At 42.7% G+C, this 17,558-nt stretch overlaps 1 protein-coding gene across 5 annotated transcripts in view; it reads right to left on the reverse strand.

The window, feature by feature from the left end:
- Nucleotides 1-17,558, reverse strand: part of LOC106582687 (kinesin-like protein KIF21B) — a 126,368-nt gene that overhangs the window by 18,924 nt on the left and 89,886 nt on the right. For 2 of the 5 annotated variants that reach the window (XM_014165985.2, XM_045705846.1), the window contains exons 13-27: nt 17,367-17,555; nt 16,993-17,192; nt 16,650-16,757; nt 16,138-16,328; nt 13,131-13,238; nt 12,310-12,475; nt 11,905-12,108; nt 11,708-11,809; nt 10,870-11,035; nt 10,721-10,781; nt 9,887-9,941; nt 9,160-9,371; nt 8,837-8,911; nt 8,434-8,544; nt 3,678-3,716 (exon numbers count right to left, since the gene is read on the reverse strand). In XM_014165985.2, coding sequence (XP_014021460.2) covers nt 3,678-3,716; nt 8,434-8,544; nt 8,837-8,911; nt 9,160-9,371; nt 9,887-9,941; nt 10,721-10,781; nt 10,870-11,035; nt 11,708-11,809; nt 11,905-12,108; nt 12,310-12,475; nt 13,131-13,238; nt 16,138-16,328; nt 16,650-16,757; nt 16,993-17,192; nt 17,367-17,555 — 1,987 coding nt within the window. The remainder of the gene's footprint in view (nt 1-3,677; nt 3,717-8,433; nt 8,545-8,836; nt 8,912-9,159; nt 9,372-9,886; nt 9,942-10,720; nt 10,782-10,869; nt 11,036-11,707; nt 11,810-11,904; nt 12,109-12,309; nt 12,476-13,130; nt 13,239-16,137; nt 16,329-16,649; nt 16,758-16,992; nt 17,193-17,366; nt 17,556-17,558) is intronic. The other 3 variants (XM_014165984.2, XM_014165987.2, XM_045705847.1) reach the window with 2 other exon arrangements.

The following is a 17,558-nucleotide window of genomic DNA, read 5'->3' on the forward strand; positions in this document are numbered from 1 at the left end:
GGACAGGTGGGTGAGTGAGAGAATTGGGGGGGGGGGGCTGTCACATCAGACCCCGTCTCCTTCTCTGTCTGTGGCCTAGATCCATTCCAAATGGACTGTGAGTGGTTGATTGGAACCAGGCCTTTGTCTTGTCACAGAGGAGGGAGGGGGTAAAGTAGGATGGAGGTTAGGTGTGACAGGGCTAGTATATCGACCCAGTTCCAAATCAAATCTGTTGGTTTGGAACTGGACACTGGGTTTATGGATAAGAGGGATTGAGCTGTCTTCTGAATGAACCTTATGTCCAGGGAGAGCAGGGGGAACTTTCAGAAGTTAGCCAATAGGCTCTGAAAGAGTGTTTCTATCGCTATTCCCATTGGTTAGATAGTTGTGTGGACTCTCTGCCCAATCAATCAATCACTGTCTTTTTCTGATCTCTCATTCCAAGGAGAGAACAGAGGACCTGACAATCAAAGCCTTTCAAAACCGGGGCCTTACATTAGTTATTCCATTTCTGCTGTCCTGAAATAATATAATGGAATGGAAGGTATTGCAGTGCATGGTATTGCCTGTGTGTCGTGTGGTTCTGAACGTTCCAAACGTGGCTTCCCATATAAATGAGATAAGAGGGAGATCAGTCTATGATAACGCCATTATCTTTGTATAAATGTGATGAAAACCAAGAGAGGTGTAATAAGACTGTCAGTAGGATGATTAGAGCTGTGATAAGTGAGATTGATCTATAATGTCTATTTCTTTATCTCTACAATCTCTACGTGTTAGATGTTAGATTATCAGAGAGAGAGAGACACCGAGAGAGTTGACGAAGACAACTATGAACAGCCTAGAGGGTTTTCTGGCTCGAAATATCCACATACCTCTTTTCCTTCTTTCCTCTCTTCCGTCATCTACTTGTATTATTGGAGACTTTTCCCCTTTACAGACAGACTTTACGAATTGTCGCCTTTAAAAAATATTGAACTTTTTTTTAAATATATTTTTTTTTTTTTTTTTTTAAATCGGGCAATGTGTTTAAGAACCCAATTCAAACAGTCCCATTTTTACCACATTCTTCTTTACCACATTTTTTTTTTTTTGTACAGGCAGCATATACCAGCAGCCGGCAATTTTGATCCTGTTGTTGTGTTCTGTTAACATATATTTAAAGATACTATTTATACAGGAAATGTGTATAAAACCTGTATAAAACTGTATTAGAATTATATGACAATATTTTAGGTTGACAATAATTCTATTACACAATTTCTGATGCATTACTTTTTTCTTTCTTGCATAATTAAAATCAGGATTTTGCCTCTACTGCCTTTCATTCCAATTAGACTGGTTCGGATTTCTCCCTGACCAACATGGCTGCCATTTTCCCTCCGTTCTGGAACTTTGAATGTTTATGAGATAGCCCCTCTTGTAATTTAATAGTATCTTTACGCGTCAAAAAGTTCTCAGACAGAATGGACTGTCTTGTTTTTTTTCACATTCACAACCGTAATCTATTTTTAGCTCGCCATTCCTAGTAAATAATGACCTTGTTATGACGAATAAAACGTTGGCTATAGTCAAACGCCAGGCTGCTGATGTCGTTTTTGTGTGTAATCTAATGTGTAGAATGTTTATGATTTAATGCGTGTTAAAACTGGTAAGATGAAACGTGATCTTTATACTGAGGGGATTGGCGGGACTTTTAAAACACATTAGCGCTATTATGACTAAAAGTACAGGCTTTGTTGCCGGCAATAGAAAAGTCGGCAAAATGTTGGCGTCATTCTAAAGTTGGCGGGTTTTCATCCTGGTTTGAAATAGTTAGGTTATTACAGGTTGAAATAGCTGTGCGGCTCAGGGCAGCTGGGTGGTCCCATAACAAATCAAGGGCACTGCAATAACCACTGAACATATCAACTGGAGCATCCCCATCAGGGTTAAATTATTCATTGTTGGCGCAGCCCACTTTTTTAGCGCAATTCCAAGTATGTCATTCTGAACTTTCGAAAAGGGTTATAAAAACAGTGATTGATATGTCAGTGCGGAAATGCAATTCCACTTTTACAGTCTGGGGAAAGAGAGTTTAAACAGTAGCTCTACACAGCGGTCAGATCAGATCGTTGTTTTTTGCCATCCATGAGAGAAAATGTCATTCCTGTTTATCTGTTCTGTTGTACAGTTATCACATTTTTAGGTTGAACATTGACATTTATGTAGCTTCAATGAGGCCTACAGAAGTACGAGTTCCAAAAACACCTATTTTGGGATAGATACCACCTTATTATAATATGTAATAAGTCATCTTAATATTCCACAAGAATGTGTAAAACGCAAAATAAATGTAAAGGAACATTTTTTATTTACAGTATGTAAATGTAAAATGGTGAACAGGAATGGCATTTACTCTCACGGGTGGACAATAAGATCTGAACGCCACACCCCTAAAAAGCCATGACTCCTGAAAATAACCTAAGGATAATGTTGCAAAAGACAGGTTAACCTTTATTCTCATGAATCTCGCCCTGGAGGCAGAACTGAGCGATTTCTGCTAGATGGGCCAGCTGCAAAGTTAACATTGGTTATAATTTAAGATTAAGGTTAAGGCATGCTTCCCATCCAAAACAGTTCGTACATATATTCTAACGTTATTTTGGTACATTTTGTTCGTTTTGGCCTTCGCAAGGTTTTTTTCAGCTGTTTTGTGCACCAAACATTTTTCGGAGGCAAGTCGAAGTTCGGAATCCTAAGTCTACGCCACTTCGTCGGTGATGTTCACTGGTTAGATAGTTGTGTGGAATCTCTGAGATCCTTCAATGAAGTGTTTGTTGTCATTCAAATATAGACAACTTATTTTGATGCACATTCTTCACTTGAGAAATACGACGCCAAACACGTATAAATTGCGCGACTAAGATCTCCTTGTCAAAAACGTACAAATTCTGACTATTTTGAGGAAGTGTATACTGGCAATGTCGTCTCAATATTGACAAACAGTATAATTGACACTTTTTTCTCGTTTTTCAAGCAAAGGTCTTTTAAGGGTGTTTGTGCCTGCGCCAGCTAGTGACCACTCTGCAGAGCTGCCTCCAGAACAACATTAATGATGAAAAAAAACCGCTAACCTACTTCAAAAAGACCCAACTGCTAGGTCAACCCAGCAGGAAGATTAAAAAAATACCCAACTGATGGTTAAATTAACCCATGTTTCGGTAATCCTAACAACCCAACATGTTGGGTTATTCAAATAACCCACTGTGTGTGCTATCCAATGTTCACCCAGCGCCGGGTTACCAAAAAACCCAAATTGGAATGTTTTTAACACATCATTTTTTAAGAGTGTAACGAGGTCTATTTATGTGCTGTCAATGCTTTATAGACGCTATCCTCTCAGAATCATTATCCTCTGTAGCCTTAGCTTGAATGAATGTAACTGCCCTCACCCAAAAGGGTTCTTATTTAACCCAAGCTCTCCAGATGAAAAAGGTTCATTCAGATCCCATGAGTAGTGGGGAGGGGCAACACAGAAATAGAACACCACACAGGTGGAAGGGGATTGGAGGAAGGTGAGGGGGGACCGATGAGGTTAAAGCATGCTCCACATCGACTCTGCCCACCCCAGAAAAGGAGGAGTGGCCAGCTGAGTGACTGGCCAAACAGGCAAGAGGAGAGACAGAATGACAGAGACAGACAGATATCTCTACCTGAGCACCTCCGAGAGAGAGGAGTCGCTGTCATCCGACCTGAAGACAGAACAGGAGCAAGGTTAGGAGCAGGACAGGAAAGGAAAGGAGGTTAGGAGCAACGTTAACAGAGTTAGGAGCAGGGACAGGAGAGGAGAAGACAGGAGTGAGGTTAGGAGCAGGAGAGGAGAGGAGAGGAAGATAAGAGTTGAGCTCTATGGCTAGAGGAGGAAGGGTTATACTGGTAAGGTTAAGATGCAGGTTAGGGTTAGGCTTGGGGAAAGGGGATAGGGGTGGGTAAAGGTATACAGCGATTTGCCACCTAGACTATGGCTAGCCTGAGTGACAGCCCGTTTCAGAATGTGACAAGACAAAGTAGTAGAGATGGCATGGCACTCAAACTAGCCCACGGCGGGGTTAGGATTAGGGTTTAGGGTGGGGGAGATAAAAACATTGCTACAATAGGAGGGTTTAGCAGTTTGGGTCTGGATTAAAGAAGGAAGGGATACCTGCAGTACAGTAAGGGATAAAACAGAAGTGCAATTAGAGAGGGAGGGGTTACTGGGATTGGTGGTGGGGTTTCCCAATAACCAGGAAGTAAAGGAGGAGGAAGGGGCAGGCCAGAGAGAGGGGATTGCGTTATCAGCAGGGAGAAGGCAGTTGATTGGAGGACAGGGTTGTCATTCAGACTGGACGTCACAGGAGAACCCACCACTCTTAGCTGTCTCTGTGGGAAAGATCTGCTCTGGCGTACCACCTATTCCCGGAGTTGTAAACTAGGGAAAACACTGCAAGCGCTGCAATAAAAGGCAGTTTTACACTATTATCCTGTCCCAAACGGCACCCTGTTCCTTTTGTAAGCCAGCATTGTAAATAAGAATTTGTTTTTAACTGACTTGCCTAGTTAAATAAAGGTTAAATAAAATAAAAGAAAGTAGTGCACTATAAAGGGAATAGGGTGCCATTTGGACACAATATAAATATTTTATTGCTCATTTCACAGGATTGTTACTATGAGAGAGCAGGCTTTGTAATGCCAGTTGGACATTAAGAATGTCAGTAGGGAACAAAGCTGCTGGAAGGCAACATAACAAAACCTTCATAAATTCAGCCATAGTATTTGATTTGTAATACTGTAAGATGTTTATGGGGTATGGCTATTAGTGGCCAGCATATTAATTCAAGGCTTTTGTAAGTGCAAATGTGCAACTGTACTCTATATGAAAATCAGGCTGTCTGCAACGTCGGCATCCTTCCATCTCCGAGAAAGGATTTTAAGAAGGTTTGTGTGTTATGGGTTTCAAATCAGGCTACAGCTATTCAGATTCAGAACCTGTTATAACTTTTCCTGGAGAATTATGTCCAGATGTTAAACAGACCTGCTTGTTTTTGTAGAAACTACTAAACCATATGGATGTTTTGTACCAGACCATACAGATGTCATTGTTTTGTGAGGACATGAGCAGATCAGGAATATTGAGGAATATTGCTAATGAGGAAGATATCAGTAGTGCAATAAGATACAGTTGAAGTTGAAAATTTACATACACTTAGGTCGGAGTCATTAAAACTCGTTTTTCAACCACTCCACAAATTTCTTGTTAAGAAACTATAGTTTTGGCAAGTCAGTTAGGACATCTACTTTGTGCATGACACAAGTCATTTTTCCAACAATTGTTTATAGACAGATTATTTCACTTATAATTCACTGTATCACAATTCCAGTGGGTCAGAAGTTTACATACAGTAAGTTGACTGTGCCTTTAAACAGCTTGGAAAATTCCAGAAAATGATGTCATGGCTCTAGAAGCTTCTGATAGGCTAATTGACATCATTTGAGTCAATTGGAGGTGTACCTGTGGACGTATTTTAAGGCCTACCTTCAAACTCAGTGCCTCTTTGCTTGACATCATGGGAAAATCAAAAGAAATCAGCCAAGACCTCAGAAAAAAATTGTAGACCTCCACAAGTCTGGTTCATCCTTAGGAGCAATTTCCAAACGCCTGAAGGCACCACATTCATCTGTACAAAAAGTGGTATGCAAGTATAAACACCATGGGACAACGCAGCCATCATACCGCTCAGGAAGGAGACGAGTTCTGTCTATTAGAGATGAACGTACTTTGGTGCGAAAAAGTGCAAATCAATCCCAGAACAACAGCAAAGGACCTTGTGAAGATGCTGGAGGAAACAGGTACAAAAGTATCTATATCCACAGTAAAACGAGTCCTATACCGACACAACCTGAAAGGCCGCTCAGCAAGGAAGAAGCCACTGCTCCAAAACCGCCCTAAAAAAAGCCAGACTATGGTTTTCCAGATGGGTACAAAAATCATACTTTTTGGAGAAATGTCCTCTGGTCTGATGAAACAAAAATGGAACTGTTTGGCCACAACGACCATCGTTATGTTTGGAGGAAAAAGGGGGAGGCTTGCAAGCCAAAGAACACCATCCTAACCGTGAAGCACGGAGGTGGCAGCATCATGTTGTGGGGGTGCTTTACTGCAGGAGGGATTGGTGCACTTCACAAAATAGATGGCATCATGAGGTAGAAAAATGATGTGGATATATTGAAGCAACATCTCAAGACATCAGTCAGGAAGTTAAAGCTTGGTCGCAAATGGGTCTTCCAAATGGACAATGACCCCAAGCATACTTCCAAAGTTGTGGCAAAATGGCTTAAGGACAACAAAGTCAAGGTATTGGAGTGGCCATCACAAAGCCCTGACCTCAATCCTATATAAAATGTGTGGGCAGAACTGAAAAAGCGTGTGCGTGCAAGGAGGCCTACAAACCTGACTCAGTTACACAAGCTCTGTCAGGAAGAATGGGCCAAAATTCACCCAACTTATTATGGGAAGCTTGTGGAAGGCTACCCAAAACATTTGACCCAAGTTAAACAATTTAATGGCAATGCTACCAAAGACTAACTGAGTGTATGTAAACTTCTGACCCACTGGGAATGTGATGAAAGAAATAAAAGCTGAAATAAATAATTCTTTCTACTATTATTCTGACATTTCACATTCTTAAAATAAAGTGGTGATCCTAACTGACCTAAGACAGGGAATTTTTTACTAAGATTAAATGTCAGGAATTGTGAAAAACTGAGTTGAAATGTATTTGGCTAAGGTGTATGTAAACTTCCATTTTTACATTTTACATTATTATTATTATTATTATTATTATTATTATCAACCTTATGTGAAGAGGAAGACTTGGATAAATGAATAAACATAAGTAAACCCAAAGCAAAGTGAACCCACTCAGTGTGCAAAGAAACGTAACAACTTGGATTGATTCTTGTCAAAGCATACCAGATAGACGTAAAACTGTTCCAAAAACATGTTGATGTGAAAACCATGCTGAACATCATACACCATTGAAAAGCAATGACCTGTAACTAAAACTCACGATAAACCCAACTTTCCAGCCCGCACCTCATCCTCTACTGTCAAACACAAATTAGATCAACCTCCCAGTCTCAGCGAGCATCAAACCAACGATAACAATAAACCATGTAATGTAACACATTTGTGAAATATGCCCCTGATGGTGCAGCTACACGCTTAAAACTGTATCCTATCCACCACCCTCAACTCAAATCAGAACAAAATGGCTGCCTGCTGACAACATCCCACAGAGGAATCTAACAAGTTCCTCTGTGCTCAATGAACTACTCCTGGGTGTAGATCATGAGAATCCACAGGCGTTATCAGGCAGCCGTAGACCAACCGCCCTAGTACACGCACGCACCCACGCACACTTATTACCCACCACTTACTAGACCGAATCAATAAACTCAACAACCTAGCAGGATTAATAAAGATGAATAAAGATGTGAAATTACACAAACAATTTAGAGGCTGAGAATTAACGGATGCCATTTTCAAGGCTGAGAATTAGAATTGATCGGAAAAAGAAAGGAACAGTACACTGTAAAAGGGTTGCCGGGAATTTGACAGTAACTTACAGGCAGCTCAGTGGCAAGTGAAATTCTCTATTTCATATTACTCCACACGTACTATAATATAAATACGGTATCAAAGCAAGTACTGTGTACAATACCATAACATTTCATGTATTATACTGTAAAAGCAAATGCTACCGTAATCGGAATGAATGAATTACATTTATTAAGGAGAGGGGTTTTGGATTTCACAATATTTTACTGTAATTACAAGGGATTGGTGCAAGCAGGTTGGCTGCTAGGTAAAGTGTTTACACATCACCAAATATTCATTAATATGCTGTATTTTATATCACTTGCACTTCTAGACAAAGGTTTCCAAACTGGCAGTGACTACAGACCTTAATGGACATGGTGAAATGCTCAACCATTTAAGACTTGCTGCCACTCCAATCTGTCCCCTATACATTTCAAGTATTTTACTGTTGATAATATTCCAAATGACAGTATCATTTCGTTTTCTGTTACAATGTAGAGGAAAACGGAATTTGCTCTTCAGGCTTATGTCTTTACTAGGAGGAAAAAATTCTAACACTTAGATTGAACAGACAGAGTATATATTTGAATTATTTTCGGAACAGCACCCTCAACATCATATATTTTAGTCATGTAGCAGACACTCTTACTGTATACAAAAACACCTTACAATCAATGCATTCAAGGATGTAAGTCGACTTCCACAGCTGACTCGAGGCTGCCTGAGACTGTTACGAAATCAAAAGACATGGTGTGGGTTCCAAATGGCACCCTATTCCCTATATTGAGGCGTCTCGAACTGACAGTGTTTGTGTGTGTGTGTGTACTTACTTGTCCAGTGCGGAGCCTTGGCTCTGGTTGCTGGTGAGCCTTGAGAAGACATTGCGGTCATTCCTGGTTCTGAGAGGGGGGGAGGATGGGGGAGTATGCCCATCAGCATTTCTGTGAGAGAGCGATAGGCGAGAAGGGTGCAGGGGAGAGGGGAGGGTGGAGAGATGCGGGAGATGACGACATCTTGTTTTCCAGTTTTTGGACTTTGCGTCTCATATTCAACAGATTAAATAAATCTGACTTGATCGATCAATCAATGTGCATATCACAATGGGTCACGACACACTTTACATAATTAAAAAGGAATACAATAATGCAGGAACACTGGTAAGGGGATTGTGGAGAGAGATTCAACTAAACAATGTATTGGCTAGTGATTAGTTGAGGGAGAGAGTTTATCTACCTGTAAGACTGGCCTCGGTCATAAGACTTCCTCCTTGTTAGAGGGGATGTGTCACCCCCCCGAGACTGCCGAGGACTGATAAATACACACAGAGCGAGGAGAGAGCAAGAGATAGAGCGAAAATAGGCATTAGCATTACAGTAGCAGATTGTTAGAACTAGCATGTGACACTGCCATGTATAGCCATAGCAAGCTAGCATTAGCATTGGCAAGTATTGCGACCATAGAACTAGATTCCCTAGATGGACGACAAGTGGCGCTGTTCTGAAGCCACCATCTGCCATATTGGAACTTCTCATAAGGAACAATAGCTTAAGACTCACAAGGTGTGTCCCCGGACAGGCAGGCTGACGGTCCTGGACACCCTGTCTCTAAAGATGGGGAGAGTGAGGCTCAGGCCACCTGAGCCACCGTTCTCCTGGATGTCTGTTAGGGAGACCAGGGACTTGGTGATGTTCTTAGTGGACGGGTCTAACGTGGGACCCAGGTACTCTGCCGAGACCGCTTTCATCTGGGCTGACAGACGGGACTCAGTCTGGGGAGAGGCGGAAAGAGTAGGAAGAAAGATGTCCAATTACGCATTCAATAGAACAAACTATAGCTTGGGATCACAAGTGGTTGGTGGAACCTGTATTCGGGAGGACAGGCTGGTGGTAATGGCTGGAGTGGAATGAGTGGAACAGTATCAAACAAACGGTTTCCATGTTTTGATACCATTCCATTCGCTCCGTTCCAGTCATTATTATGAGCCATCCTCCCCTCTGCAGCCTCCACTGCTTGGGATAGAGTAGTTTAGTTATCTTGGGGTTCTGTGAAGGCACCTATCATAGCCATAATGACTCATGTGCAGAGGCTGCCATCTCCTGGCAGCTGAGTACAACTACAAATATAATTTCACTGACAACAACCTCTACTTTGTTCAGTCAACGACATCTACTCCAGTGCTGTAACTATCCACAAACACGTCATGCGAGTCAGTAACATCCAGACCACTGAAACATCCGGAGACAGACACCATGTAGCCTACACCTGAAACACACGTTCACCTACCTGAACCTTCAGCTTGAAGTCATCCTGACTAGCTGAAGACTTCATCTGAGACACACTGAAGAGAGAGAGAAAACAAGAGATGGAAACACACACAGGAAATGAGTGACGATGAGTATGCGGTGCGGGGTTCAAGGGGGCCTCATTTATAAAACGTTGCGAACGCACAAAATAGGCTCCAGAACACGCCAGTTGTCACGCAAACGTTGGCAATTTATAAAGAACTGAAGTTGACTTGAGAACGTGCTTACCCTCGCACAAACTGTAGACCACGCGTACACGCGGTTTCTAGCCGCTGGAAGGACTGCGTGGCAAGAAAGCAAAAGTAGTAGCCTTGTGCAAATGGAGAATATATTACACCAGTGTTCGCGGGCAGCGTATTTAGGTTCGGGGAAAAAGTGAATGCAAACATTATTGCATTCAAACGACCCGTTTACAGGTGTACAACAATTTGAAAGGGTCAGACGAAGCAAATGTAACTGCAAAAGAAGACATTTGATCAAGTTCACCATTGCTATTTCCTTTAGATACTGTCTTGGCCTCATTCCAATACTTCCAAAGTGTACAGCAAATAAGGGCGGTATTGTCCCCATAAAAGGTGAATTATGGGTGTTTTCAGGCGGAGTTAGGATGCTTGTTCACACGCGCACTTTTTTTTTTACGTCAGGTCTGATTTAGAACGGGAAATACGCGTATGTACGGAGTGCGCCAAGTTTATAAATCTCTACGTTTTTGTGCGTGCACAGTCTTTTCAGAAATGGCGCACGCAGACGTTTAGTGTTACGTTTACGCAACGGTTATAAATGAGGCCCCAGAAAGCGGATCGTGTAGTCGTACCTGCCGTCAGAGGCCTGGCTAAACTCTGAAGGCTCCTCGTCGGTGCTGACATAACCATTCTCTGTGAACACAGACATAGAAACATGAAGAAACAGTGAGTGAGGTGAGGTGAGGTGAGGTGAGTGAGCATGCTAGGTGCGTGTCCTCACCCTGCTGTACGTTGTGGATGAGTGCCTGCAGCTCGGGGATACGCTCAGCCTTTTCTCTCAGCGCGTCCAGGATGAGGTGGTTATGGGCAGAGCCAATCATATCGGTCTGTCTCAGCTGGCCCTCCAACAGACGGATTTGAGACTCCTTTTGAGCCACCTGTAAACCCTACACACACACACACACACACACACCAGTTACTAACACGTTACTAGAAGTGATCGGAGCTTCCTGCAGTCCCTGGAAAGACCAGCAGAGGGAGGCATATATCAACTATACAGCTATTAACTACTTCTGGGTAACCTTGTTTAACCCAGAACTTAATCGAGCAGCTGACCAATTACGTGAGACTTTAGTTCTGGGTCCATACACGTTAAGAGAAGAAATCAGGAAATACGTGAACGAGGAGCGGAACCAGAATGAGGAGCTCCATCCCTCTCTCTTTTGCAAGTTACAGGCCTGAACGTCCCCTCCCCTTCAATATCAAAGATGCTAACACCTGCGAAATAGTGATTTGTCCAAATAATCAGTGACAGAAAAAACAAACACCGGAACTAATGCTGCTCGTTATACTACGCATCCCGTTCAGTCCCGACTGATTCTCTCAGTTTACACGCAGAATCTTTCCACTACTGGCCAACCCTCCCTGAAACGGGTGTCCACTTGCACATCATTTGCCAAAAGAATTGTAAACTGAAGAGGAGCTGACAGGGACTATTTCCAAGTTGAGAACTTTCAGTAGACATTAGTTTGGAGTCTGTGTTATGGTATATCTGGACTATAAAACTATGAACTACTGTAGCCACCAGATGGTCCTGGGTCGTGACCCATGTTAGTTACCTTGTCGATGGAGGCCTTGAGGAAGTGGTCCAGGAGGTGTCGGGCCTCAGCCAGAGAGCAGGAACTGATGACCACTGAGGTGTCCACTGAGTCCAGCTCATCCTGCAGGAAATACCCAGGCTTCAGTAGGCTCCACGGAGCTCCGTACACCAGAACTAGGACATTTTACACTAATGTGTGTGTGTGTGTGTTCTCACCTTGGTCTCCTCTATCTGAACGATGGTTGCCTGGCAGTCTGATAGGCTGTCGTTGATGTAGTCGATGTTTGCATTCAGAACCTCAATGTCCTCGTTCATTTCCTGGACAAGGCGGTCCTCCCCGTCAGGCCCCTCCCCCTCGGCCATAAGCACCTGCCTTTTACGCAACAGCGCCTCCTGCTGCACAGACAGCTCCTCTCGCTTCTGTCTCACACACAAGGAAGAGAGGGGGGAAAAAAACATGTTAGCCAGATCATTAACAGACAGGAAGGAATGATGCATGTTTTAAGTAAGTAAACTGGTAAGTGAATGAAGTCAGTAATAATGAGTTTGCAAGTGCATCACAATGCACTAAAAGTTAAGAGGAAGTCTCACTAGAGTGCAAAGGAAGTGACATCACAGTACCTTGATGAGTCGGTCCATGTCGGCCTCTACGTTGGTGATGGTCATCCTCTGCATGACGATGTCCAGGATCCTCCTCTCTAGAGTCTGCCACTTCTGACGGGCCGCCTTGGAGAAACTACTGCTGCCCACTAGAACACCCTTGCGCTGCTGGACACGTGTCCTACTGCTGCACAGAGAGAGAGAGAGAGAGAGAGAGAGAGAGAGAGAGAGAGAAAGATACAGTTCAGGACGTTACAATACAGATCAACTGTCAATCATATCACAGCTATATCAATCCTTAGTACTGCTGCTGGAGTAGGGGAAGAGAGAGGAGGGGAGCAGGGAGTGAGGAAGGAAGGGGGAGAGGGGGGAAGAGAGGGAGAAGGTAGAGGAGCGAGGGAAAGAGGGGGATAGGTAGAGGTGGGGGAAGAAAGGAGAGAGTAGGAGGGTAGGAGAGGGAGGAAGAGGAGGGAAGGAGAGGGATTATATGACTAAGAAAGCCACTCCTGTCAATTCATTTTGAAGATAATTGGATAAATGGCTTTGTAAAATTGAATAAAACTTTATTGAAGCTGACGAAAGCCGTGGCTAAGTAAATGTCAACAGAGTCATACCTAATCTGAATCTGACCTTGCACGCTCGCTGGCACTCACACACAACAACAAAAAAACACATACAAACACACTCACAAGTCTCACACTGACACTCTCACACACGCATCCTTTCTCTGACCTGGCGATGCATCAAAAACATGTACACACACCAGACACAAACACACCAGTCCCTGCTCTGCATCTGACCTGACAATCAATGGCACACACACACTCCCTGCCACGACTTACCCAACAACCTGTGTCCCGTTGGTGGTAGTCCCCTCGCTCTCTCCCAGGTAGCCATTCATCTTGGTGTTCCACTGTCTCACTATGTTGGACACTTTGGTTGAGGTGGTCCTGAGAGAGAGAGAGAGAGAGAGAGAGAGAGACAGAGAGTCAGAGAAAGAGTCAGAGAGAGAAGGAGATATTTTCTACTTTATTTTCTTCAACAAGTAATTGTACATTATAAAACCAAAGTTATAATTCAACTGAAACACGACATAAAACAACAAACAAACTATGAAACGGAAGAAAGTTTTAAAAAGTAGTGTTTATGTTAACTGTTTAACAAAACACACTGGAACCTATTTCCTACACTGTTAAAAACAATCTCGAAATTGTCATGGTAAATTGCTGTTTAATCAACAGACTTCATTCATACTGTATAAACGGAATACAGTAGATTACCATATATTACATTGTTGGATGAAATTCAATGGACGGGAAACATTTGATGTATTGTGGACATTACCGTAAAAAAATGCTACATAAAACACAGTAGCAGTTCACTTACTGTATTTGCGAATATTCAAAGTAGAATGCAACACTAAAAGCAAACGGGCAACCAAACCAAAGCACATATTTTTTGCTAATTATTATTATAAATGTAATATTTTGTTCTTAGTTCATTCGTACCTGATTGGTTATTTTATCCGCATTGCTTTGTTTGTAGCACTTCATTTATTTTATAAATATACAGTCAGAAAGGCACATCATACACATAAATCATTTTCACTTAGTGAAGGCCACAGAACTGAAAATGACGGAAGCCAACAACCATGTCTCTGTCACTAACAAATACCGTCATGGGTGGAAAGAAATGTGACCATTCCTGCTGCAAAAACATTACTAAGCTGCTCCCAAATGTACTACGTCTGGACATAGAATTGATTTCCATCATAGTCCATGTGGGTTTTAATGACATTATGAAGGGCAGCTCTGAACAGTTGAAACTGGATTTGAAAGAGCTGATTGACTCTCTGCTAGACGCTAATAAAAGACCCATCCTATCTGGCCCTGTGCCGTCTCTGAATCGCGGCACTGAACGCTTTAGCAGGATTCTTTCTCTTCACAACTGGCAACGTGATTATTGCAGCTCAATGGGTGTAGCTTTTGTTGACAATTTCGATACCTTTTGGAAACAAAACACATTTTATAAGGAGGATGGGATCCAACCCAAATCATTTGGGTTCCTGATCCATAAAACGGCTGTTTTGAGACTATGACTTATCAATGACCCAAGCCCAGCTCAGATAATCCCTACCATTGTGAACCAGAATTGTCATAATGCTTCAGCAAATGTACATTACACCAGGGCTGTTGGCAGACGCAATATAAGTAACCTAATTTATGTCCTTCTACCTGCCCTGAAAGCATCTGCTGATCCTACAGCTATTGTATGAAGTAATCATGTGCCTACGAACCAGATTTCTACCTGTGCCCTAGGAGGAAGTCCACTGTCTACAGCTCACCCTGCACTAACATAAATAACATGAGCATATCTACTTCTACTAAGCTTCCCAGTAAAGAATGAAAATGGAAACAGGGAAGCACCCCAGAAGAAAAGTGCTGAAAAAAGCCCACGTAAACATATGTAGCTTAAGGAACAAGGTTCATGAAATGGATCATTTGCTAGTAACAGATGTCACTCATATTCTGACAATCTCTGAAACTCACTTGGATAATACATTTGATGATACAGTGGTAGCAATACAAGGTTATAACATGTACAGAAAATATATAAATGCCAATGGTGGAGTTGTTGCTGTTTATATTCAGAACCAGATTCCAGTAAAGATTAGAGAGGATCTAATGTTAAATACTGTTGAAGTAATATGGCTACAGGTTTATCTGCCTCATCTAAAGCCCATTCTGGTGGGAAGCTGCTATAGACCACCAAGTGTTAACAGTCAGTATCTGGATAATGTGTGTGAAATGCTTGATAATGTATTTGATATCAACAGAGACTTATATTTTCTGGGTGATTTAAAAATTGACCGGCTCTCATCAAGCTGCCCACTCAAGAAAAAACTTCAAACTGTAACCAGTGCCTGTAACCTGGTTCAGGTTATCAGTCAACCTACCAGGGTAGTTACAAACAGCACAGGAATTAAATCATCATGTATTGATCACATCTTTACCAATGCTGCAGAAATGTGCTTGAAAGCAGTATCCAGATCCATCGGATGTAGTGATCACAATACTGTAGCCATATCTAGGAAAACCAAAGTTCCAAAGGCTGGGCCTTATATAGTGTATAAGAGGTCATACAATAAGTTGTAGTGATTCCTACGTTGTTGATGTAAAGATTATTTGTTGGTCCATGGTGTGTAATGAGGAGCAAACAGACGCTGCACTTGACACATTTATGATTTATTTTTTATTTTAATTAACCTTTATTTAACTAGGCAAGTCAGTTAAGAACAAATTCTTATTTACAATGACGGCCTACCCCGGTCCAAACCCAGACGACGCTGGGCCAATTGTGTGCCGCCCTATGGGACTCCCAATCACAGCCAGATGTGATGCAGCCTGGATTCAAACCAGGTACTGCAGTGAAGCCTCTTGCGCTGAGATGCAGTGTCTTAGACCATTGCTTATTCCAGTTACTAATAAGCATGCAAATATTAAGAAAATGACTGTTAAATCCCTGTGGGTTGATGAGGAATTGAAAAATTGAAAAAAAAAATAAGGCTTTACAGTAAGAGTATTTGTTACCGTAAAACGACTACAGTAGCATTATTGGTACTGTAAACCAATTACGGTAACAGTATTAGCATACCGTAAACTAGTATACCATAAAAATACTAAGGGTATACTGTAAAATATGGTACAGTAACAGTGGTTTTTTTTGTTTGTTTTTTACAGTAACTGTAAGTTAGATGAAAAATAACAGGACATTTTTACAGTGTATGTTAACACTACAGAGAATGGGGTGCCATTTGGGACCCAACCTCTGTGTAGCGGCACTACCTACCGGTTGGACTCTGGTTCAGAGGAGGTGGTGCTGGCAGACAGTTCTGCTCCGGAGTCTAGGGGCTGTAGTCGTCTAGCCATGCGTCCAGACATGGGTTTAGCCAACCGTCGTAAGGCTGTCACCTCCTGGCTCTTTCTCCTCAGGACCAGCTCCTGCTGACGCTTCTGACTCTCCAACGAACGAATCTGGTACTGATAGAGGAGAGGTCAGTCAATATATGGGTGATTCTGTATATTAACCATACATTTCTCAAACGTCAGTAACCTGGAAATGGGTAACAGAAACAGATAGAGAGATACACTAACAAGACACGAAAATGTAGATCTGAGGGCAGCCTAAGGATTAGAGAAGCAGACTAATAGCTGGAAAGTTGCTGGTTCAAATCCCAGGCCGGTTGATAACAAAGTTGGAGATCAACTGGTAACCAAAAGGGTGATGGCTTTAGAAACTGCAGTCTGCTGGGGGTTATCATGTGAAGCAGGTACTTTCTTTGAGCACAAAAACACACATACTTCCTGTCGTCGCTGCTCCTTCTTGAGCTGAGCGATCTCTCTGTTCCTCTTGGCTTCCATCATCCTCCTCCTCAGCTGCTCCTCCTTCATCTGCTTCATCAGCGCCACCTGGGGACCGGAGGACACACTGCACTTAGCTGGAGAGCACCGTCAGTGACGGAGCGTTATTGAGGGGCAAGGTCTCAATGTTGAACCAGATCTTCAATGTCAGCGTTTCCTAGCTTTGACTCCTTTGCCTCACTTATTGGGTAGGTGCTGAGCAAAGGTCTCAACATTGCATATAATAGAAATGCACTTAATGTAGCCTATAGAGCTAACATCCTTCCCTGCTCCTCCTCCTCACCTTGGCTTTCTTCATCTCGTTGACCTCCTGCTGTAGTTTCTTCAGTTCCTGTTCATAGCGTCCTTGGTTCTTCAGTAGCCTGGTGTGTTCCTTCTGTGCTGCCTGCAGTTTCAGCAGGTCTCTGTTCATCTCCTTCAGCCTCTTCTCATACTCTGATTTAATCCTGCTAGCCTTCTCCTCTGTGTAGTTCTCCATAGACACTGGAGGAGGAGAGAGGGAAGGAAGATGGATAGAAGAGAGAAGGAGACGAAAGAGAGAGTGTGTGCTTGAAAGCGGTACAATGGAGACAGAGAGCAGCGTGTCTATTCAGCATCTGAGTCGCTCCACTCACTGAGGGGATCCTGTGTGCCTACATTACCCATACTTCTACTCACAGAGGTTGTGCAGTACTCGGTCTCTCTCCAGCTGTGTGTCTCTGATCTTGTTCTGCAGCAGGATGAGTTTCTCTTCATACTGTAGTTTGAGCTGCAGCAGTCTCTTCTGACTGTTCTCCAGCTCATCGATCAACTTCTGCTTGATCTCAATCTCACTCGTCAGGTCTGCCAGATCCGCCTGGAAGTTAGCTG

Source organism: Salmo salar, chromosome ssa22 (genome assembly GCF_905237065.1).
Source record: "Salmo salar chromosome ssa22, Ssal_v3.1, whole genome shotgun sequence".
Classification (NCBI taxonomy): domain Eukaryota; kingdom Metazoa; phylum Chordata; class Actinopteri; order Salmoniformes; family Salmonidae; genus Salmo; species Salmo salar.